Source organism: Lissotriton vulgaris, chromosome 2_2, assembly GCF_964263255.1.
Source record: "Lissotriton vulgaris chromosome 2_2, aLisVul1.2, whole genome shotgun sequence".
Taxonomy (NCBI): Eukaryota; Metazoa; Chordata; class Amphibia; order Caudata; family Salamandridae; genus Lissotriton; species Lissotriton vulgaris.
The window spans coordinates 121,508-145,988 of record NC_141688.1 but is presented as its reverse complement, the minus strand read 5'-3'; the positions used below and the strand labels follow the sequence as shown (position 1 = coordinate 145,988).

At 45.6% G+C, this 24,481-nt stretch overlaps 2 protein-coding genes across 2 annotated transcripts in view; one reads left to right on the top strand and one right to left on the bottom strand.

Annotated features, from left to right (window-relative positions):
• The window catches only part of TSPAN3 (tetraspanin 3), a 219,786-nt gene that overhangs the window by 167,392 nt on the left and 27,913 nt on the right, over positions 1 to 24,481 (bottom strand). Inside the window, exon 2 of the mRNA XM_086959164.1 lies at positions 17,047 to 17,238. Coding sequence (XP_086815290.1) covers positions 17,047 to 17,238 — 192 coding nt within the window. The remainder of the gene's footprint in view (positions 1 to 17,046; positions 17,239 to 24,481) is intronic.
• Positions 18,225 to 18,921, top strand: LOC147728919 (small ribosomal subunit protein uS7). The gene has a single exon (XM_086959163.1). The coding sequence runs from the start codon at positions 18,264 to 18,266 to the stop codon at positions 18,897 to 18,899; it is 636 nt and encodes a 211-aa protein (XP_086815289.1). The 5' UTR covers positions 18,225 to 18,263; the 3' UTR covers positions 18,900 to 18,921.

Genomic DNA, 24,481 nt, shown 5'->3' with positions numbered 1-24,481 from the left:
GACGGTTTCATGGGAGCGCAACATGCTGCCAGTATGGGAGAGGGTCCAAACGGACATTAAAACCTGGTCTCGGATGCCCCATACCATATATGGCAGGTCGGCGATTTTTAAAATGGTTGCCCTTCCGCGTCTCCTTTATCAATTACAGAATCATCCGCACCCCATTGCACCGCGGTGCTTCCGGCAGGTCAATTCCGCCCTGGGCCGCTTTTTGTGGGCAGGGGGAGCTGCTAGAGTGGCGCTACGCACATGCTTTTTATCCACATATTGAGGTGGCCTGGCCACGTCGGACATCCTCCCGTATTACCAGGCCTCGCATCTGCTGGTTTTAAACTATTGGTGGTATGGGGATAGTGGCGATCCGGCATATACGCTGGAGCACTCTCTGATGGGGAATAACACATTGCATACCACCCTATACTCGGCTGGGCTTAGGAGGCGGCTGCAATCGCCCACGCAAGTGGTATTTGCAGTTTGGAGACAGGCACTGCGTCGGATGGGGTGGTGGGGGAGGTTGACTGCAGAGACCCCATTGTGGCAGAATGGATGACTCCCTGCGTTGGCCTCGCTTGCGGGCATTGGCGGATGGGACTCAATAGGAATTTCCTCGCTTGGAGACGTTATGTCGGGTGTGACCCTCAAAGTCATTCCAGGACTTGCGGGACGAGTTTCACATGCCTAACACTCAGTTCTTCCGATACTTACAATTTCGCCATGCATTGGCGCCTAGCCTGGTTGGGTTGGAGTCGCTGCCGGAATTCAGCCCCGTGGAAGCGAAGGTCTTCATAGGCGATCTTGGGGACAAAAAGGTATCCCGCATATATCAAACGCTGGTCACCCACTGCTCCTCCTCCTTACTCCCACTGAAAGATGCTTGGGAAAAAGACGTGGGGCCCCTTGATGAAGACGACTGGAGGGAGGCACTGGAGTCCCCACGTGGGACGGCTATTGCGGTGCGACTCCGATTAATCCAATTTAAATACTTGCACAAGGCCTACTATACCCGAGAGCGACTGTGGAAGGCGGGCCTCATTGGGTCCCCGGAGTGCCTGCGTTGTGGAGCTGACACGGGTACCCTAATACATACTGTGTGGTCATGTACTGGCTTGACTAGGTTCTGGAGTGGTGTGTGGAGTTGCTTGTCGGAGGTGCTGGGTTGGGATCTCCCCCGCACCCATCATCTGGGTCTCCTCCATGTGTTAGAGGGGGTAGGAGGAAATATTTACAAACGTCATCTCTTGCTATTGGGCCTGGTAGTGGCCAAGCGGGACTTGGCTAGAGCGTGGAAGAATGAGCGACTTTCGGATAGCGCATAGAGGGCTTGACATGATCGCGTGTACGGGGCTAGGGTGGGATAAGGGGCGGGTAGTGGGGTTTTTGGGTGCCTGTGGGAGTTGGGGGGGTTAGGGAAAAACTTTTCTTTCTTATTGATTGGGATACAATGATGTGTTTATGCTGATAATCTTACAGTGACCTCCCGATTGTGGAGTGCTGTATACCTGCTTCTACCTGATCAACTAATAAAATTTGTTGTGAAGAAAAAAAAAAAAAAAAAAAAAAAAAGAAGAAGGATGAGCCATGGACCCTAGTTTTTCTTGCCTTTCGGAGGATGGAGAAGCCTTGCTGAGAGACGTGTCCAGGAGAACCCCTAGGAATCGTGCTTTCTTGGACGGGTAGAGAGAAGACTTCTCCTTGTTGAGAGTCAGGCAGAGATTGCTGAACAGAGTCATAAATGCATCAACTGTCTCCTCAGCTGCCCGCCTGAACGGAGCCTTCGGCAACCAGTCGTCCAGGTAGGGGAAGACTTGAAAATTATGTTTCCTTAGGAAAGCTGCCACCGGTGCCAGCACCTTGGTAAAGATTCTCGGGGCAGAGCGAAGTCCAAAGTGTAAAACTTTGAATTGGAAGTGGCTTTGGCTACTGTGAACCATAGAAATCTCCTGTGGGCTGGATGAATGGGTATGTGAAAATACGCATCCTCGAGATCGAGAATGGCCATGAAGTCTCCCGGGTTGTGGAGACGCGAGATATCCTGGAGAGAGACCATTCGAAAGGATTGACTTACGAGATAGGAGTTTAGCTCCCTGAGATCTAAAATGGGGCGCCATTTCACCTGGAATAGAAACCTTCCCATTTTTGAGAAAGGGGAACCGGCTCCACCACTCCCTTGAGGAGCATCGGATGAACTTCGAGCCGCAAAAGACAGTTTTGAAGGCATGGCGGCAGGGGGCTTGGTAGGTGGCATATGAGTAAATTCCAGTGTATGGCCATCTTGAATGATGTTGAGCACCCAACGGTCTGATGTTATCCGTTTCCAGTTGTGAAGGTATCAAGATACCCTGCCTCCCACAGACGTTACCAGTGAGGCGGGTACAGCAGGCAGAGCCAGAACGCCGCTATTGCCATTTGAAGGTGTCACGTCCCTGATGATTTGGTTTTCCTTTTATATTGGACATAGAGAAAGAAGAGGTTTGGCCTTGTCTCTGTTGGTATGATGGTCGATAAGACTGAGGCGTTGAACCAGAAGATGAGTACCGTTGTTGCTGGTACGAACCTCTGTAAGAAGTGGTACTCTTCCCTCTGGCACCACGGAAAGGAACCTTGCGATACTGCAGAGTTCCTAGAGATCTTGCCGTCTCCGTATCCTTTATGTCTTGGAGGGCATCATCGATAGGTTTGCCAAATAATGCCTCGCCATCAAATGGGTGGTCCAGGATCTTGTTCTGGACCTCCGGTCAGAACCATGTCGCCCTGAGCCAGCCTTGGCGACGAGGAACAGCTGCTCCTGCCAGCGAATGGGAAGCGGTTGTGGCAATGTCCATTGCGCAGTCGATCGCTTATTCTGATGTATCCTTTCCCTCCAACTTGGATTCCTGTGGGAGCTGCTCTAAATTTGGTGACAGATCGCACCACATTTGGCCATCATATCTGCCAAGGATCGCCAAAGCATTAACTGCCCTTACCAAAAGACTCGCCATAGAGGAAAACCTTTTCCCCTCATGATAAAGGCACCTGCCTTCTTTATCAGGATGCGTCGCCAGGGGCGCAGAAGGATTGCTTGACTTTCTTTGAGACGCCTGCGATATTTCCGAATCCGGCCTCCGTCTGACCTATCAAGGACGCTGGACTATCTTCAGGGGCCTTTTACTTCTTCTCCTGGTGTAGTAAAAATGGAATGACAGTGGCTGGGTTCTTCATTGCCTTCAACCCCTCGTCCCAGACATGGCTGACGATGGGAATGGAACGGACCATTTTCCTGTAGGGCTCCTTAAAATCATAAAGGAAGCATTCGGTGTGATCCACCGTCGAATCGTCGACGAAGAGATGGGCGTCGTCGACAAAACAATCGACGTTCCTGCCGTGCGCTGCTCAGCGAGGCTTTAGTAATGACTTTAGAGTCTGAGCACACGTGCGCGTATCTTTTTTGCTGACAGCCTATTGGCCTTGGCGTGTGTCTTTCCAAGAAAGACAGTCCACAATTGGGCAAAGGCGAGGCATGTCCCACCTTTGCCTAGAATTGTAGCGGCCCACGGCCTACGGTTATGCGCAGCCTGCCACACAGCGCCATCTGTTTCCAATTATTGCGCCAGAGTCTCGCATTAATTGATGAGCTGGACCGCCCACATCAATAAAATGACAATGGCCCACAAAACAACTCAACAAAACACTGCGTTGCCCCTCTACTAGATATATATAAAGCACGTGCGGTCTCTGCGTCACTTTACGGAGCCGAATTGTGGGGCCTGGGCAAAGTGGATTTACTGAGCAAGGCTGAAAACAAATTCATCAAAGACCTCCTTGCCATCCCATCGAGTAGTCCGACTATCCCAGTGCTCATGGATGCTGGCTGTAAAGCAATAGGGGATCAGGCTCGTCTTCGACCCCTCTTGCTCTGGGCTCGCCTGTGGAGGGTACCAGAGCTAAAACCTTATGCTGATGGCCTAGCTGAGGTGATGCACTCCGACGGTTGGCATAGCATTAAATGGCTAAAGGACATTTAACATCTCTTAGGGGACCTAGGCCTGGACTCCTGCTGGCATAGCCACTCCGCTCCCCCGAAGGAGACCTTAAAAAAACTTTTTTGGGAGTGGGTTCGTGTGAAGCGCATCAGTAATCAGCAGCACTGCAAAACCACCGCAGCCTTTCTGCTGATAAAAGATGTCGTCGCCTACGAGCCGTACATGGACATAATAACAATCGCCATGGACAGGTCCTTGTACATCAAATTCCGGTTGGGAACCCTACCCTTGGCCGACCGATGCTCCAAGTGGACTAAATCCCAGTCCTCATCACGCTATTGTGCCCTTTGTCCGGATAAACCTGAGACGGTGCCACACTTTCTTTTCGAATGCCCGGACTATAGTCGCCCCAGATCACGTTGGCTCGGACCTATCTGCAGAGAATTGGGTACCCGCCAGTACTCTGTTGCCCTTCGGATTCTTTTAACCAACACAGCCCCTCCTATGGTCTGTGCTATTGCCAAGTTTTTAAAATGGGCTTGGTTGATTAGACTTAGAAGACTGTCCATATCAATTTAATTCTCTTTTTAATTAATTTATGCTGATCAAATGTATTTTACTCTTTTATCTAATGTACAGTCACACTTTTTTCGACATGCTGTTTTTATCTTTTGTACCGCTTTTATGATATATGCATATCGAAATAAAGCAATCAACCAACCATAAAGGAAGCATTCGGTCTGAACCAAAGGCATAGGAAGTTTAAATCTACTGGAGGCTCTTTCCATCAGTTTGTAAAACCCTCCAAAGTCTGGCTGGGTTCTTCATTGCCCCAGACATGGCTGACAATGGGAATGAAACAGACCACCCCAAAGGCATAGGAAGTTTAAATCTACCTGAGGCTCTTTCCATCAGTTTGTGAAACCCTCCAATGTCTGCCGGAGGAGAATCTACTGGATCCGGGATCACAATCATCCCGGATCCAGTAGATTCTCACTCAACACATTGGTTCTATCTGTTGCCATCGTCCTGATCCTAGTCCGAGCAATCGTCTTGTACTTCCTGAACCACTGTGGCTGTGAAACCATCTGGGATGGTTCTCCCAGAGAAACCACTGCAGAAGCTGATGGTCCAGACAAAGGATGTACTGCAGAAAAGGAAGGAGGAGGAGTAGGTTGTGAAAATCTCTTCCTATAATCCTGTAACATGCCCTGAAGATCTGCCAGAAGGGAAGAAGGGACTGAAACCATCTCCTGGCCTGCGCCTTCCTGATGACGAAAGGATTGCTGGTATGAGCACTCATGAAGGTATTCACCCTCACAATCAGTGTCATGGCATTTTACCAACAATTGAGAGGGGCTATGGGCATAGCCAAAAGAATCCTGGTCATCTCCGTCAGATTTCTCTTCTTCGTCCAGCAATAGTGCAGGAGGCAAGGGGGTAACCCTCAGTGGAGACGTCATATCAGGCGTTATTCTCTTTAAGGAAATAGTGATCCTCTCGGTCGACGAAGATGTCGTCGACGGTACCGTCGGCGATGGGGTGGTTAGAGAAACCATCGTCGACGGAAGATCCACCGTCGAATCGTCGACGAAGAGATGGGCGTCGTCGATAAAACAATCGGCGTTCCTGCCGTGCGTTGCTCAGCGAGGCTTTAGTAATGACTTTAGAGTCTGAGCACACGTGCGCGTATCTTTTTTGCTGACAGCCTATTGGCCTTGGCGTGTGTCTTTCCAAGAAAGACAGTCCACAATTGGGCAAAGGCGAGGCATGTCCCACCTTTGCCTAGAATTGTAGCGGCCCACGGCCTACGGTTATGCGCAGCCTGCCACACAGCGCCATCTGTTTCCAATTATTGCGCCCGAGTCTCGCATTAATTGATGAAGATGCAGGTCGGGCTGGCCGGCCGGGTCACAGGACTTTAATTGCACCTCTTGCATCTATGGCAGAACATTTACCTGAGTGTATAATCTAATGTTTACAGATGAATCCTTTGAACATTGACCATATAATTCAAGTAAATAGGCGTCCTGACAGTTGACAGAATGCCCTACTAGCATGCCAGATATTAACAAAAAAGCCCACATTCAGAGTTACATCCGCGTGTACAAGCCTTATTCACGCATCAGTTATCAAAAGTGTGCTGTGTGTACTTGGAGATGAGTTTGAGGTAGGTTTGGCAAAGCTTTCAAACTGGCAAAGACCTTGTGCTGCACAGGGCACCTGGCACCCTGTGGGATCCGTTCATACAGCCAAATGTATTTATTTGAAGAGTAATTGTTTAATTAGGCACCAAATCAAAAAGTTGTGTGTTTAGTGTCAGTTACAGCCGCGCAGGAAGCAAGCCTGGAGATGTTTCACTGTTTATACGCTTGTTGCTTCCGTTTAATTATATGTTTCTAGTGGGGTGGGCTTCTAGTCTATTACAGTATCCATTAGTGACCTTCAAATGCACTCCTCCGACCCGCAGAGTTTTGCTCTCGTGAAACGCAGTAAAAAGATGGCTGTGTGCGCGTCAACGGCGATTCCAACATGGTGCCCACTGCCTCGGAAGGAAGGGATTCTGTCTCACTCAGTTTCCATGGCATTAAAGATCACAATAGCTGGCTTCCTGATTTCATGCGAGAGCTAAACAATAAGCTAGAATGACCCGTCTCCTCCAACAGAGCGAGAGGCATCAACTTGCTGACTGGAAGTTCTGTGGTCTTGAGAGCTGCTTGCAAAATCCAGGAATCCCCACGAGTGAAGTGGAAAACCTCTCTTGGCCTTATCACACACAAGACAACTGAGTGTACCCCTCCTCTTGACTGGATTATGATCATGTACCGGGCAAAGGGAAGTCATTGGGAGCCTCACATGAGCTAATGCAGGGTGGGAATAGTCTGTTTCCACCCTAAGGTAGTTCAAGTGCAGGTAACTGCAAGAGTAATGTGGATCACAAGCCGAGGCTCTCATTACACAGGACCAGAGAAATAGAAAGTATGTTTCCGTCCCGGAGATACTGACACTGGGGGCAGGGAATGTCTGGGCCATTACCAGTTGGACAATGATGGTTAACTAAAAATGAAGAACTGCAGGGGCAATCAGTAATACTTGATCCATTTCTTCTGGTAATTCCTCATTTTCCTCTGGATTTTAACCTGGAGGTTCCGTCAGCTAGCATCTGAAATCTCTGCAAGAAAGTAACTAGATCTGTGATGTTCCCTAGAATCTTATGCTGATGGGGCTGGTAATTGCTGGTACTTGTGGCAATAGGATTAAGGGACCATTCGTAATCAACAGTGCATGGAGCAAACTACAGAGTGAAATGCGAAAAGTCTCCCTACATTAAGAATACAACTTGCCTTATTCTAATGTCACACCCTAGGAACCTTAATATCAACTTTCTTGTACCTAACAGGGCATCGACACCTACCTCAACATCTTACACCAGTTGTGTGAAGCCTGCAGTGCCACTTGGTGGGGGAAATATATTGGGGGATCTCTTTCAGAAACAAACCCCAGCAAGATTTTCCAGAATGGTACTGTGGTCTCGCTAATCATACATGCATAAAATGAATTCAGCACTTAGTTGATTTGTATCTAGGCTTTCTCTAAAGAAAATGTATTACAAACATACTGAGAATCAAATCAGTACAAGCCATACAGTTTCTACATATATTCATGAAAAGAAGGAGTAGCCGCATAATGATATCTAGTTTCCCAATGCACAGACAGACCTGCATGGCACAGCAGCTGCTAGTCTTTACCTGTAACTACTCCGGTTTCAAACGCATCGCCCTGTATGTAGCACGTGGACTAGCTGTCTCTCTCTAAGGCTAGCTATGGCTTTGACTCAGTCACGCAATTAAATCTGGCAGGGGCTGCCCACTGCTTTCTTCTATGTGGCTGTGACACCCATGTATGGACGCCAGGCCTTGTAACTCCCAGCAAGCACTTCTAGCCTCCATGACATGGGACTCTAGCCGGAGTCTCACAGAGCCTGATAACCCCATGTTTCAGATTTTTAGGAGGAACAAACAGGAAATTGGTGCGCACACCCAACAGTTCTGTGCATCTGGTCCTGGCAGGCATGGTTTACTCCCCTGGAAGGAGCTCCTATCAGAGTTCTTGAGGTGAGAAAGCAAGGCACAGCTCTCAGCCTAGTTGCCTCTCTGGGGAAGGAGGAGACCGGTCTCTACGACTCTGCTTGCAGCAGCATTCAGTCTACACCAGAAGTAAATCTTTAGAAAAATCAATACATTTAAAGCTTGTAAACCAAAAAAGGTGTTAACAATATGTTTGGAAAAATATAATAAGTCTGGAAGAAAAAGTTTGGAGATATTAAAAGTCATTACACTTTGCGGTTTAGGGGTAGAATTAGGGTTAACTTTAGAGTAAGGTTAGGATGAGTCTTGTATTTAGGATTCAGTACATGATTAGGAATATGTATAGAGTTAATGCTCCAATGGGTTTATGTGATGGGTTAGTGTTAGGATTAAGTGTGTGGTTAGGATTGTAATTATTTAGGAAATTACAAAAAACAAATAGTAGTTTTGAACTTATTTACTAGTGTTATAGACTGCTGTATATTTTGCATGATCCATTTCTCAATTTTATTAAGAGCCTTTGGCTTTTTTAACTTTAATTTTTAAACGTTCAACCTTGATTGAATTGAACCACCTGCACAACGATAACTTAAAGAAATAAAAAGCCGAAGATCAACAGCTGGGCAAGCTGAGATTTCCTTAAATCGCAGAAAATGTGTTTTAATGATAAATTGGTATTTGAGGGGATGAATGCCAACACAAGAACCACCAGCAAGTGTTATTACCCATCTGTGAGGTGGGCAGAGAACCTGTTAAAAACCTGGGTTGTGTTTGGAGGTTAGAAGGTTGGTAGTTTCAACTTAAAGATGGCATCACATAGGATAGAAATGGCTTGCAAAGATTACTAGACAGTAAATGTTACAGTATTGGCTTTGTAAACTAGCGGTGTAAGGATTAGATAATGCAACCGGTGTGCCTTTCTAGGCTCTGCTCTTCGTGTGTGTCTCTTTCACAAACGAGGCCTGCAGGCCAGCTATGGTTCTGGTTGTATTTAAAGTTCCATCAAGGGACCTCTTATGCAACTCACCGCAAGCTGGACAGTCATCTGAGATTGCATTTAATGTTTTTTAAGCAATTCCAGTGAAAGCACTGATGTCCAATGAATCACACACAAACATGCTTCTAAAATCGTAAACTGCTTTCAAACAGAAAGAAAATGTTCTTTCAAGGCAAACCACCTCAGTAATTGAATTAACATACGAATTCCCATGACAACTCTCTTTTTAGGCCTCCCATAAAGATAGCTTCAGCTGTCTGTTGTCGAAGACCTATTGCCCACAATATATAAAAATATGTACCGTCATTGGATAAGCCACTTGCTTTTGATTGGATGGCTTGCTTGACTATCTCATTTCCTGTTACTTATGCAATGGCTGTCCATTCAATTCTTTGTTTATTCTGCCTCTGGAGTATTTTCTTCTTCTTCATCCTTTTGAATAGAGGACTTGAATGCTTCCACTGGTTAAATTCAGGGGCCTACTTTTACACGCCACATAATTACACTCTACTCAATGCAACATAAATACACTCCACATAAATGCACTCTATGCTACATACCACTAATCAACATAAATGCACTCCACTCCATGACAATTTCACTAAGCATAATTTCACTCAACACCACAGTCCCAGGCCACACAATTCAACTCCACACATTTCCAATACACACCACATAATGACACACCAAACAACATATTTCACCTCCACAACTCCACAATCCACAACGTACCTCCAATCCACACTATAGAGTGGCACCACCTGAGCACCAAACATCACTCACCACCACCATTTTGTATCAACGCACCACCTAATCACCTAAGCCTCACGTCAGTCTGCCCTCGGAATCTGGCATCCGTTGATGCTCTACTAGTGTCCGTTTGCTGCTCGTGTTCTAATTAAATTACTGTTTTCCAACCTTCACTCCCCTGTTATTTATGTCCCGCTCCCTCATAACAAAAGAATTATAACAAACGAGCATAAGAACAGGCAGGAAGAAGCTGTCAGCAGTGCAAGTACAAAAAAAAAACTAGTAGACATCTTTTTTAATCTGGTTGTTTGTATAAAGGTAACAAAAATGCTTAACACTTTTTATTACAACTTTTCAACATGATGCACAGCAACCATAATGCTCTACAACATAGCCAAATGTTCTGGCTAAACACAAAGTCCCAAAGGCGAGACCTATTGGCTATGCCAATGCTTGTTTTTTGTTGCTGCGGATACATTCGCAAGTATGCGGCAAAATTTAAAAAAGATTTTTTTAGAAGCTGTATAACCCATCAGCAAAAGTATCTACTTATCGGGGAGTGTGCCCTATACTTTATAGTTGTACATATAAAAGAACTGTTATTCAAAATGTCTGCACAACAAGGGTGCAGCTCTTTCGGAAATGCTGGAGCAAATATATCAGATTTGTATTGATGCAGTTTCTGAGAGTCAGATCAGATCAAGTTGGATCATTTGAAAACTCTGACTGGTGACTTTTGGTGAAGGCCAAACACAAACTATTAGCGAAGCCTATAGGGGTGTTCAATACAGATCCAAAAATAATAGGCAATAAGTTAGGTTAAAGGGAACAATATCTAATTCTCCCCTTGAGCACATCGTAAGCTACCTACCTACGTTAGCATAATTTCTGACCAAATCAGGTTTAAGGTCTATAGTCATGGAAGATGGACCCAAGATTTTTTATTGTGATGGACATTTTTTTCCCCAGAATGTGGGGGCTTAACGTCTGTGGAATCCTTTGCCCAAATAAGGTATTCAGCTGAATACCCACAGCCACTCTTAGATACTGACTGAGAGGTGGTAAGGCTGCACGTTGTTCCAATGTTCTTTTATGCTTACTCCTACCTATGAATCATCACCATATGAATTGAAATATAGGTGATTTAGACTAATAAAATAGAGCAAATGGAGATGGAAACAAAAGGTGAAATAGAAAGCAAAAAGACCAGTGTGGAGTGGTACCTCAGATACTAACCATATGTCGTAGAGGATATAAGAGTCAGATGATAAGAGCAATCAAAGGTCAAATAAGATCAATATGGACATATCTTTTCATCTAATCCTTTTGATAAAGCATCCACATGGATGGATTATAAGTCAAGCCTATCCAAATGATTTTGAAGTTTATTAATTACTGGGAGACAACGAATGACTTTGTAGTTTCGAAGATTCCTTGGGAAGTGTGGTAGCCTAGGGTTTTTAGCACAGGTATTACGTCAACCACAAAGGAATTGGCTTCTCCGTTAGAGATGCATTTAATGAAGATTTAAATAAACAGTTGTCCACATCCTGTGATATTCCACCAGCAGTTAGCTTACAGAAACCAGTTACTTTTGGTAATGCTCTTTCTTGTGGATAATCTATATATGGATTCCTCTCCTATTTTTATTTTTTATTTTATTGAATTTCCCCACCAGCCATACTGGATTCTGAACTTTTCTAGCAATTGCTACCATGCATCACAGGTGGTGCCATTAGGCTCGGCTGTGCCATCGCACTGCCTGTACACAGCTGTATTAGGGGGACTTCAGTTTTTTTTTTATCCAACAGTTCCGTGCACCAAGACTAGGTTCAACCACGACAGATTGCAAACAGTGTGGCAAACCTAATTTGGGAATTTTTTTTAGAACCCTACAAGTTGACTCCATAAAACAGATGGAGAAGAATATGAAGTTAAAACATTCACCAGAAATAACATTCTGAAGGTAACTAATCTTTTCTTTTGATGGATACTAAGGACAGATTCCGCCTTCGAATAAAACTGGCAGAGGAAAACACTCTTACCGAACACATAACAATGCATTGACTAACTGTAGTTCACAGCCAGGGGAAACACATCAGGGTTGACCTTGCAGGTAGAGCGAACAGGACTTGGTCACTAGGTCAGAAAGGCCAGGTGCCCTAGTAGGAATGAGCACAGGTTAGACCAGGTAACCATCAAGGTTTCAGTAGGACTATCATTAAATGACAGCATGAGCTCCAAAGATGCAGGCCCAGGCTGGAAATAGTCAGATTGGCCTTGGTTTAAACAACGGCCAACTAGAGATCAAAGTACTACTGTAACTCTGCGAACTAACACTGCTAAAGAGGCTCTGTAGAGGGCACCAGTGAAACTCCAAATCTATCTCAGGGGATGAACGTAGGTCACTATCATGCTGTAAATCAACATCATTACATACACAACTGGGGATTAGCCTAGATCTCTCAACATTGAAAAGCTTAAATAATTTGAGCTTTTTGGACAGACACTTCCAACTTGTGTTTATCCTGGTTCACTTATTCAAACCTCTTCACTTGATATTTTAGATTAAGTTTTCGTAGTTTCATCACCTAGAAGAATCAGAAAAAGCCAACATCAATATAAAGAGGAGGAAATAAATGACCAGCTTTGTCATCATGTTCATTGTTTGGAATGGTTTGGAGACCATGTCCAACAACATCCAAATCGGATCCTAATCCGCTGAGGCCAGATGTGGTCATATTGGGAACTGGCACTTCTGGAGCTGAAAGGAGTAGTATTTTTCAGCACAGGCATTGAATATGGGCCTGCATCGGGGGGTGGGAGGTTGAGGGGGTGGGGGGGGGGGTAGGGAGGGCAAGGGTTTCAGTTGTTACTGGTGTTGGCTCCATCGACAGAAGTTCTACTGTGGGCCCCAACTGAGTAATTAGGCCAAACAGTGCTCATGAGGGACCCAGAATTGTATAGAACAACTGCATTATGGACTTTTTTTAAAGCCCTTCGTTTGCTGTGGGGGGCAACAAAGGCGCAAGAAACTCAAGGCGCATCTCGACTTAGTTAATAAAGCCTCCAAGTCAGATGATTGAGAGAAGTATGGTCTTTCAAGTATCTACAGTATAGAAGTTAAATCCAGTTTAGACTGTTAGCATACAAGACAAAAACTGTATGTTGCCTTTGGTATAGCAGCAGATGGCAACTTAAATCAGGACATGAACCTGAAGCGAAACTGGGTCTTGAACTTTGGGTGTGATCTACCCTGCTTCATGTTTTCAGCAATGAACAGCTACACCTTGCACTCCCCGATGACCTTCCGGTGCACCAGGGCGGACCTGCCTCGGACATTCTCTTTATAGTGCGTAGGGTCCTGCCATAACTCGTTACTGTGGGAGTCTGCAGCAGTGGCACAGTTGAGGCCGGTAGTCTTAAGGGGAACGTTTTACTACAAGATATCGTAAAACTAAATGTTGTAGCTAGGACAACAGAGACCAAACGTTGGAAGCAGGGTGCTGGATCGGAGTCAAAAATCGACATGCATGGTTGTTGCCTACATACAGAATAGTACCGCTGCCACGGAGTCAGAAGGCATCACATGTCAGTGTGAAGGAGCAATCCTGGAAAAGTTCTGGTCCTAGTCTGACGCCTGGGTGAATTAATTACGTGGAGATTCCTCAATTAAAACTATCCATCAGAAAAAGAGGATTTGTGTATTCTGCAGGTTTTACAGGACTTGCTCTACTTTCTTCACCACGACAGAATGGGAAGGCAAATGCAGGGTTAATATGTAAAGAAAAATTCAGGAAACCAGAAGAGGAAAAAAAAAGGGTCAGTTGAAATAGCACCAGGCATCTCAGTAGTCTGACTTCTTCAACCAGTACAAGGCGATGAGACAATCTATTTTATGGTACAGGATTTTATATTGTGAGACTTTAGACCAGCACTGGGAGAGAGGAGTTGGCCTCACGGCTAGGGCGGTCGACTAAGAATCTGCGAAACTGAATTAGAGTCTCTGCAATTACGCTGAACATCCTATGACTCTGGGCAAATCACTTAATCTCCCCGTGCCTAACAAAGAAATTTAAAAATGATTGTGTCCTCATGTAATGCAACTAGTGCTATGTAAAGCACTCTGATACCAGATTTGGGTCAAGTTTGCGCTATATAAAACTCTGTAAAATAAAAAAAATAAAAACTGTGCTGGGGATCGTCACCATTGGACAATCTCCAAAGGTTACTGCACGATGTACTAAGCATTTGTGCATGAAATCCTTATTTGCTCCATGTGGGGGAGTAAACTCCTATTAGGCAGTTTAGGGCAATCCACCAGGAGAACGGGAACAGCTGTTTATTAAATTCATGTTGAATAGGTGGCTCATTGATGGGGGACAATTTCTATTGGCCATGTAACAGTCCCGTGGTACACAAATGAACTACGAGAGGCCAAACGTGTATGTAAACGCCTGGAGAGGAAATGGCGCCTTAGCTACCTCTCATCAGATAAATCTAGCTATAGAACAGCAATTAAAAACTACAAAACAGAAATCCATGAAGCTCAGGCTAAATATTTTGAACTCAAGATTGAGAACGCGGCTTCCAAACCCAAAGAGATTTATAAAATAGCCAAAACCCTCTTGCAACTTCCAGAACCCTTGAAGCATCATAACAACACTCAGACCCACTGTGAGGAAATAGCTGAGTTTTTCCACCAGAAAATAGAAACCATTATCTCTTCCTTCCCCCACCCCGGCACTCTACCTACAGATCTCGACAACACAGGTTGTACGACAGCCCCTCCTCACGATCTCAACAGCTTTCTTCCTCTAGATCTTACCAAGTTGGAGAAACTTATGGGACAGGTTAAATCTGGATCACCTACTGACCCAGCTCCTCCCAGCACTCTCACTCTGATCACACATCTGATCTCGCCCACCATCCTAGATTTGCTCAACTCCTCACTTCATACTGGTATTGTCCCTCCTTTATGGAAAAGAGCAATGGTCAGAGCGCTGCTGAAAAAACCTAGTCTTGACCAATCTAACCCCGCCAACTACCGTCCTATTTCCCTCTTACCATGGCTCAGTAAGCTCCTCGAGAAACATGTCAACTCCGTTCTCACCGACTTCCTAGAAGTCAATAACATCTTAGATCTCTCCCAGACCGGCTTCAGGCCCCGTCATGGAACAGAGACGGCACTAGTTGCAGTGACGGAGGAGGCACGAAGGATCTTGGACGATGGTGGATCCACGGCCATCGTCCTACTTGACCCAAGTGCCGCCTTCGACACTGTCAATCATAATATCCTACTCCATCATCTTGAGGGAATAGGACTGACAGGGACTGCTCTCAGCTGGATGAGATCTTTCTTGACTGACAGATCCTTCAGGGCTTTTGAGAGGGACTTTTCCTCTGCCAGTAGACATCTGAATTGTGGAGTGCCTCAGGGCTCCTCCCTGAGCGCCACTCTTTTTAATGTCTATCTGCGCCCACTAGCTGATGTCGTCCGCCCATTTGGGGTGAAGATCGTTTCCTACACGGACGACACGCAGCTAGTGGTATCATTGGACCCTCCCCTAAATTCCGATCATAGCCTACACAAATGCCTGGAAGCAGTTGCTACCTGGATGTCCGGCTCTTGTCTCAAGCTAAACGGGGATAAAACAGAGATAATGCTCCTTGGTAACAACATCACAAAAACCATTGATCCCATCTGGCCTCTGTCTAGGTAATCCCCCGCAACCCAAGGAGCAAATCAAGAGCTTGGGCATCTGGATCGACCACACCCTTTCCTTCAACCAGCAGGCCACCAAGCTAGCTGCTACCAGCTTCGGGTTGATGAGACTGCTTCGAAAGATTCTCCCTCTCCTTCCATTCCACGCGAGACGAATTATGGTTCAAGGACTGATCCTCTCCCGCCTCGATTGTGGAAATGCCCTCTACCTTGGAGCACCCCAACTCACACTTAACAGACTCCAGGTTATCCAAAACTGTGCGGCAAGAATCCTCCTGAATATTGCTCGCCGAACCTCAGTGAGAGCCAGACTGAAAGACCTTCACTGGCTCCCTGTAAGAGCCAGAATCGTTTTTAAGAGCATGTGCATTGCACATCGCTCTTACTGGCAACAGGCCCCTCCATCAATTCCACCCTTATGAAAGCTTATCAGCCCACCCGTTCCCTTAGATCCGCGACCTCCCATCTCGCCTCAGTACCACGCATCAGGAAGGCCAGATGTGGTGGCCGATCGCTCTCCTACAACTTAGCCAAAATTTGGAACTCCCTCCCTCTCCACATCAGATCCGAACCCAACCTTCTCACTTTCCGGAAGAATCTCAAAACCTGGCTATTCAGTAAAACTCCGGTTTAAAACTTCACTATGCTCCCCCTTCCCACCTCTCTGACTCAGCTCAAGCTTCCTACAGCGCTGGGACGCCCCTGGGTAGCCAACGCGCTTCACAAATCCTCACTTCACTTCACTTCACTTCATATGTGGCATTTCACAATACATATGGGATAGTGGCTATTAGCTCAGTCCGTGGGTCCACAGCAACATAGAAGGGGCTTGAAGATTTGGATCGTCTTAGCACACCAAACTACACAGCAGCACAGCAGTTTTCCACCCATCCCCATCAGAATTTATGAAAATGTTACTTGTGGCCCAGACAGGTATTTGACATTTCCCCAGACCGTTACAGTCTATCAGTCACATTGCCGGCATCCTACCATCATGCTTTCTTACACCCAAAGGCTATGGATCCAGACAGGATTTGGATGGGTCAAGTTATGATGGGGACAGTGCTATCAGTGTTTAAGAGCCTATATTCCCTACATTTCTGAAATCTATGCATCAAGTCTATTTGTTGTTTTAAGTGGAGAACAGCCGTAGAGCATAAAAGGACAAAGCTCTTCAAAGAAAACAACCACCAAAAGGGAAAGAGTTGCGGACACTATTGTAACAAGAATGCTTTGAACAGTCGGAAAAGAAAAGCATAAAATTCATAACAATTCACATCTGTATCAGATATGTACATTGTATTAAGTGCATCCTCCTCTGAAGTAGCACAGAAAATACAATGGCGAACAACAGTTTGGAATCTTATGGACTGACCGTCTCATCACTGACTGCATACTAAAACACTTTACAATGCTGATATTTCAGGAGATATTTTTGGAACCAATTTGAATCAGATATTCAAAGAGAATCTTTTGTGACAGTCCAGAGTCATATGATCATGCGCTTCTCTATATTTAAAGACTTACTGTAGCAAGCCCGCAGCGGCTCTCTCGGATCGTGGCACAGCATCCAATAAGTCCAATGATGAACAAAAGCGTCCCCACGGCTATAATAATAACTGCAGGAATCAAAGTATATATGTCTTCAAAGAAGTGGTCATAGTCATCATATGTGATGAATACATAGGCGCCAACATAGCACAGGATGCCTGCCGCTGCCTGGGGAGAAAAAAAAAAAGATAAATAAGATGATGTCTGCTTATCCTACACCATAGTTCCGGCTGTAAAAATAGTTTTAGGATACAATTTAAAAAGCCACAGCTCCAGGTGTAATATAAATCACCTGTGACAAAAAAATGAGCCTCCCTGCACCACCGTTCACACCGCTCATCATGTGTAACATACCATTACTCATTCAAGTAGCACTCCCTGGCAGACCCTTAGTTGGATTTCAGATACGCTGCCATTATGCGTTCACCATGACACTAACATCTCATACTTACAAGATGCTCAGGTCCTTTGCTTTAACTGATACCAGTTCTCCACCAACCTAGAAGGCCTTTATTCCTCATTTACTTACCGGTAATCCTGTCGTCAGCCATCCCCAACAGTACAGATAACAACATGGTTGTCTCAGCTGGAGGCAAGTACCACACTTCATTTGGTATTTCACCGCAGTCATATATACCCCGAAACCCACTTTGGATGATTCCAAACCAAATAATTTTTGCCCTATCTCTCTTCTCCCTCTGGTATCTAAAGTTACCAAAGCTTATATCAACTCTATTCTCATCACTTTAATAGAAGCCAACAATCTGCTAGACCCCTCTCAAAATGGCTTCCGTCCATGACACAACACTGAAACTGCCCTTCTGGCTGTTACGGAACACCTGCGGAGCTCACTGGATGTAGGACGAGCCTCTGAGCTGATCCTTCTGGACATGAGCACTGCATTCGATACAGTGTCACATCAGATCCTCTTGCAGGCTTACAAGATATTGGCATCGGTGGCTCAGCCCTGGTTAGGCTCTCCTCCGTTCTGGCTGAGAGATCCTTCCAAGTGATTGCCCCACTCCTTTCTGCTCTCAGATGCACACTGTGTGCCATGGGATTCCTCAAGGCTCGGCTTTGAGCCCTACTTTATTTAATATTTCATTCAACCCCTGGCAACAGTTACTACGGACAGGGTCCTAACTGTGGCTCTTTCCCACTCAGCACCCTGAAGCGTCAACACCGCCGCAACCATGGAGTCCGTACCGCCCGCCGCCATGACCGAATGGGAGGCAGCACCGGCTGGTGCCGAGACCCCCGAAATTAAGCTCTTTGGAAAATGGAGCACAGAAGATGTTCAGATCAACGACATCTCCTTACAGGATTACATTGCCGTCAAGGAGAAGTATGCCAAGTACCTTCCCCACAGCTCTGGCCGCTATGCAGCCAAGCGTTTCCGCAAGGCCCAGTGCCCAATCGTGGAGCGTCTCACTGACTCAATGATGATGCATGGTCGGAACAATGGCAAGAAACTGATGACGGTGCGCATCGTAAAACATGCCTTCGAGATCATCCACCTCCTGACAGGAGAGAACCCTCTCCAGGTCCTGGTGAATGCTATCATCAACAGTGGCCCCCGAGAAGATTCCACACGTATTGGCCGTGCTGGTACTGTGAGGAGACAGGCTGTGGATGTGTCGCCCCTACGTCGTGTCAATCAGGCAATATGGCTCCTGTGCACAGGGGCTCGTGAAGCGGCTTTCCGAAACATTAAAACCATTGCAGAGTGTGTGGCTGATGAACTTATCAATGCTGCTAAGGGTTCTTCCAACTCCTACGCCATCAAGAAAAAAGATGAGCTGGAACGTGTGGCCAAGTCCAACCGTTAATCTGCTCGTTTTGTTCAAGCTAACTGTGGTCTCCTACACGGATGACACGCAGCTTGTGGTGGTGTTATCTGACAAATCCGCCCAGGACGCAATCAAATTTAAAAATGCTTTATATCCTATCACGGATGGCATCTAACTGTCTTCTATTAAATGCCAGCAAACCTGAGATCCTGTTGGTGGCAAAAACATTCATCTGCGGAGCGTATACTGGTGGCCGTCCACCCTAGGCCTCCCTCCTGCTCCTAAACAGACAGGTAAAAACCTGGGCGTATGGGTCGACCCTGCATTGACCTTCCTGGCTTAAACAAAAGCAGGAGCTGGAGTCTGCTTTGGGCTCCTACGCGGTCTTAATCCTCTGTTTTTTTTTTATGAACACAACCATAAGGTTATTCTACAGGCCACTGTACTATCTAGGCTGGACTACGCAATCTCTTTGTGCCTAGGGGCCAATAGAGCAGAGATACATTGCCTACAAAGGGCAAAAAATGCTTCCACTCTGATGCTCTACAGCCTGCAGAGTACCGGCTCAATTTCAAACTTCATCAGCAGATTATACTGGCTTCCAGTGGAGAAACAAATTAACTTCAAAGCCCTCTGCACACCCAACGAGTGTAATGGTGTAGAGTGTTGTAGTGTGCTGTGGAGTAGAATGCAGGGACAGAGTAGACTAATGTATTGTGCCTTAAAGTGCAGTGGTGCAAAGTAGTTGGCATAAGTACAGTAGCATAGATTGCACTGGTTTTGAGTGAAGTGGTGAAGAGTGAATTGGCATAGAGTGCAAGGTTTAGCAGAGTGGTGCAGCGGAGAGTGGACTGGCGCAGCAGAGAGTGGCAGAGAGCGGTGGCATAGAGTAGATAGTTTCAGAATGGAGTAGTGCATTGGCATACTGTGCAGTGTTGCGTACATTGAGTAGAGTGTTGTAGAGTTGAGTGGTATAGAGAGGAGTAGTGTGTCCTAGAATATAGTGTAGTAAACTGTTGAGTGGATTGGTGCAGCGCAAGGTAGTCTAGCATGAAGTAGTGTAGCGTGCAGTGTCAAAGAGTGCAATGGTGTATGGTAGAGTGCTCTGGCACAGAGCGGTGCAGAGTAGACTGGCAGAGAGTGCTGCAGGGTACAGTGTCGGAGTGCAGTGGTGTAGAGATGAATGTCAGAGTGCACTGGTGTAAAGTGCAGTGGTGTAGAATATAGGGGCGTACAGTGTAGTGGTGCAGAGTAAATTGGCATAGAGTGCAGTGGCGCAGAATGCAGTGGCACGAAATAGAGTGACAAAGTGGAATGGCATAGTGTGGAGTGATGCAGAGTTCAGTGGTATAGCGTGGCAAAGTAGAGTGGCAAAGTGCATTATTGCAAAGTTCACTGTCGTAGAGTGCAGTGGTATATATTAGAGTGGCATGGAGTGCAATAGCATAGAGTACAGTGGCGCAGAGGTGTGTGGCGTAGAGGGCAGTGGTGCAGAGTAGAATAGAATAGAGTACAGTGCAGGGAGGCAGAGCAGAATAGAGTGACGTAGAGAGCAGGGAGAGTACAATGAGAGTGCAGTGGCGTAGAATACACTGGTTCAGAAAAGACTGGCATAGAGTGCACTGCTTTGGAGTGAAGTGGTGTAAAGTGCATTGGCATATAGTGCAGTGGCGTATATTGGTGCAGAGTTGAGTGCTGCAGAGTACGGTAGCATAGAGTTGAATTATTTCAGAGTAGGGTGCAGTGGTACAGAGTAGATTAGGGTGGGGTAGAGGGGATTGGCATAGAGTGCACTGGTGTGGAGTGGTACATAAAGTTAATAGGCGTAGTGTGCAGTGGCATAGCGTGCAGTGTTGCAGAGTGGGGTGGCATAGAGGGCAGTGGTGCATAGCAGAGTAGTGTGGGGATGTGTGCATTGCGTAAAGTGGAATGGTGTAGAGAAGAGTGAAGTGACGGAGTGGAGTGGCATAGTTTGGATTGGTGCAAGTGCAGTGGTGCTGATTGAGTGGAATAACGTAGCGTACGCATGCTATGGTAGCGTACTGCCATTGCAGACAACACATTTTTAATTGAAATCACCATTACATTTGCACTCGCGTACATACATCGCAAAAAACAATCTGGAAATGGCATCACCCAATTTATTGATAGCACAGTTCATTTACAGACATTGACATTTTTTTGTGAGCTGGAAAAAAATAACATTGTCCAGCCTTCTACAAGCACACCCCAGTAGCCAGCATGATGTCCCACAAATCCTCTCACTTTTCAGAGAAAGAATAATGAACCCCAAACTCCCTGGAAAACACAGCCCGACATTTGAACTCAGTCTTTGAATGCACATCAAATGGGACAAGATAAGTACAAGGTTTAAAGGCCTGTTTACAGAAAGTGAGTTTGTTGAAGAATACACTAAATAAGGTTTGGGCAATAGGAGGAAGGAAAAAAATAAAACTAGCTAACAGAAAGGCAAAAAATGCGAGTTATAAACCACAAAGCCAATGGTAAGTAACGGGTGGAACTCGTCCAGAGGTCAACTTTCTGAATGTGCCCCAAGATGTCTTTAGCAAAGGCTGCGACCCAAAAAACATTCACCCTGGCTGGCTCAATTACATCAGCTCACCATTGTACAAAAGCACCCACAAACAAATGGGTCTAAACGTTTAGTACATTCCTGGGGCTGGAAACACATGTTCATTTGGCCACAGTGACATAGAACAAGGCTTCCGTAGGAGCAGCTGAAACTGCAGACATGGTCTAATCTCTTTACTAAACTAATCCAATCAGGGGTATACGAAGGGAACTACTGAAAATAAACACTAGAAGGGTTCACCGGAAGTCTTCAAGCCCCGACGGTGCCCTAGATTAGAATTATCTACTGGCAAAAAAGTAACAGGCTATACTTAAACAAGCATTTGCAATGCAATAGGTCTTACATTTGCGAGAGTTTGAGCTATTGGAATTGTAAATGACAATGCATTTTATTTACGTGTTTTGAAAACCTGCAAGTGGTGCATGAACACGCATTTTGTACTTAAAGTCATTGCTTACGAGAAGCAAGGTGGCAGTAACTGAACCTCTTTTACTGCCTGCCTTGCTTCTCATTAGCAAGGACTGTAAGTACATAGTGTGTGTTCAAAACACACAAGTAAAAGGCATTGTCATTTACAATTCCAATAGCTCAAACTCTCGCGACTGCAAGACCTTATGCATTGCAAGTGCTTGTCTTATAAGGTAAAAGGAAATCAGTTCAACAGAAGTCCATTACAGAGTATTGCGAACTCTTCCCAAAGCGTCTTTTCCCCACTGGGCCTCAAGCTAAGCAACCTGAGCAAGGCGTGTTTGTTTATTTCTTTTAAGTATTTTTCCTCTGCACAAAGTGCATCAAGTCTCTGCTTGTAGAGGGTAGCAAGGCAGAAAACAAGCCATATGTCCAGAAAAGGCAGCTGCTGAAAGAAACAAGCTGGTTTTAGGATTAGAAGTAGTAAGGAGATTTGCAGAATCGTGTCACTTAATGTGATCCTGAGCAAATGTCGAGCTCGTTCCTCTTCTTTTTAAATTTTTTTTTTCTTTCAAACAAAAGTTTATTATTTTATTTCCAAACGACATTACATACAACACATAAAACATACAGTCATCGTTGTTTTCTCGTTACAGGGTTTCAGCCAAAACTCGCTAATTCAGTGGCGTCACATTACAGATTATACGTGCTAGGCTGTCCCCCCCCCCCCCCTCCCATCCACTTGCACCCGTGAAAGTAGGGGGAGCGGTGAAAGGGGAAGGGGTGAGAATTTGGGAGGAGAGAAAAAGAGAAAAAAAGAGAAGAAAAAAGAAAAGGAGAAGAATAATACAAGACGTTTGCTATCCCTCGATACGGACTTGGCCTGGGGGGTCAGGGGAGGGGGATATGTTGCACGCAGAATGGTTACTATGTGTTAGTATTGCTTAAGGTGGGTCATATGTGTCTAGGTATTTGTCCAAGACCTCCCACATGCCCCTGCGGGGTTGTTTCCACAGTGAATTTTGTAGGGCGATTGTGTCAGCCCCCCTCAGGTACGTCACCTAGTTGAGCCAGCCCTTGAAGGTTGCCTTAGAGATGACAACCACATATTGGGGGAAAGAACTAGGGGCCATGCTCAGCGAGAAGAACTCCAAATCTTATGATCCTCTCCCACGCAAAATAAAATCTCCCCAGTGCTAGCACAGACAACCTTCTGGCTACTACACAAAACCTACTGGATGCCAGCCTGCCTGGCGACTTTAGGTCTGAGGGAAAATTACCTCTGCTAGAAATTGCAACAAGGAGAAGGGAGACCTTGCACACCTTATAGACCACTGCCCCAAGGTTAGAAAATTCTAGGAGAAGATCTTTACCTTCATAAACAGAACACTAGGATGTACACTCAAACCAGAATTTGCCACCCTTACAACCGCATTTCTGTCTACAGAGCTAGACGCAACATGACAGCTCGTTCCTCTGCTTTCTAAAATGTAGAATGCTTAGAAGTCTAGATGGGGATCTATGTTTTATAAAGAGCTGTGTATTTGATCTAAAACACTTTTGGTGAAGTTTCAAAGTGGTGAAAGTTACGAAATCTGTGGCCCTGAGGCAGCAGAAGCTATAGGAAGGCAGGGACCGTGACGCTAGGACCTGCATTTCAAAAGCATGATGGAAGGAGGTAGCTGCAGCCAAAATAGACCTCCGTCTTTGAAAGCACAGCAAAAGTCGCAAGAGCAAGATTTACAGCACTGTTTACAACAGAACTCCATAAACCACGAGCACTGCTCTCGAGAGCTTTAGTTTAAAGAAATAAATAGTGATCACAGGCTCGGAGTGACAACACATGTAACAGGGGGCTGTCCTTGAAAATGGTCGGAGCTTTGAAAGCCCGTATCCTGAATACAGCATGTCTCATAGAAACAGCCCAAGCGCTGCCTAGGTGAGACCTAAAAAACCAATACAACCAGGACGTCCTACAATACAGTTACTCTCTCATGGGCTAGGCTCATTTACTTGAAAGCAATTCTCTTCAAACGCCACGGGTTCAGGCCCTGAGGCATCATCTGTTCAACTGATACTGCGCCACGGTAAATTATTCAAGGTGGAGCCTTTGCAGGGGTAAACAAAACAGCACTTATTCACAGGCACGTACACTTGATAATAAATATTGATGCTTCTTAGCAAGGTAACAAAGTGTAGAGGTAAATTTTAAAATGACTAATTTTCCTGAACACTGCAGGATCACACAGTCGCTAGTATTTTAGACCACAACATCGGTCACAGGCTGCGTGAAAGTAATCTGCTTCACTGGTTAAGCCGGAACAGGAGATGCCTAGCAGGATTCTATGAACAACCTGTCGCGTTCCAATACGGCAAAGAGAAGGAGACGTGGGCAGGTGCACACTGATAAAGGCACAAGGCAGTAAATCTTCATTTTCTTTTAGGAAACAGACGAGCAGGTCACACGTAAGGGAGGGAGACATCACACCAGCAACACAGCGAAGGGAGACATCACCAATATATGACACTAAAAGGCCTCTGTGGTTAACAAATAAATAAATGCTCCTTCCTCACATCCATATACACAATACTGCATCACCTTTCTATTACAGGAATACAC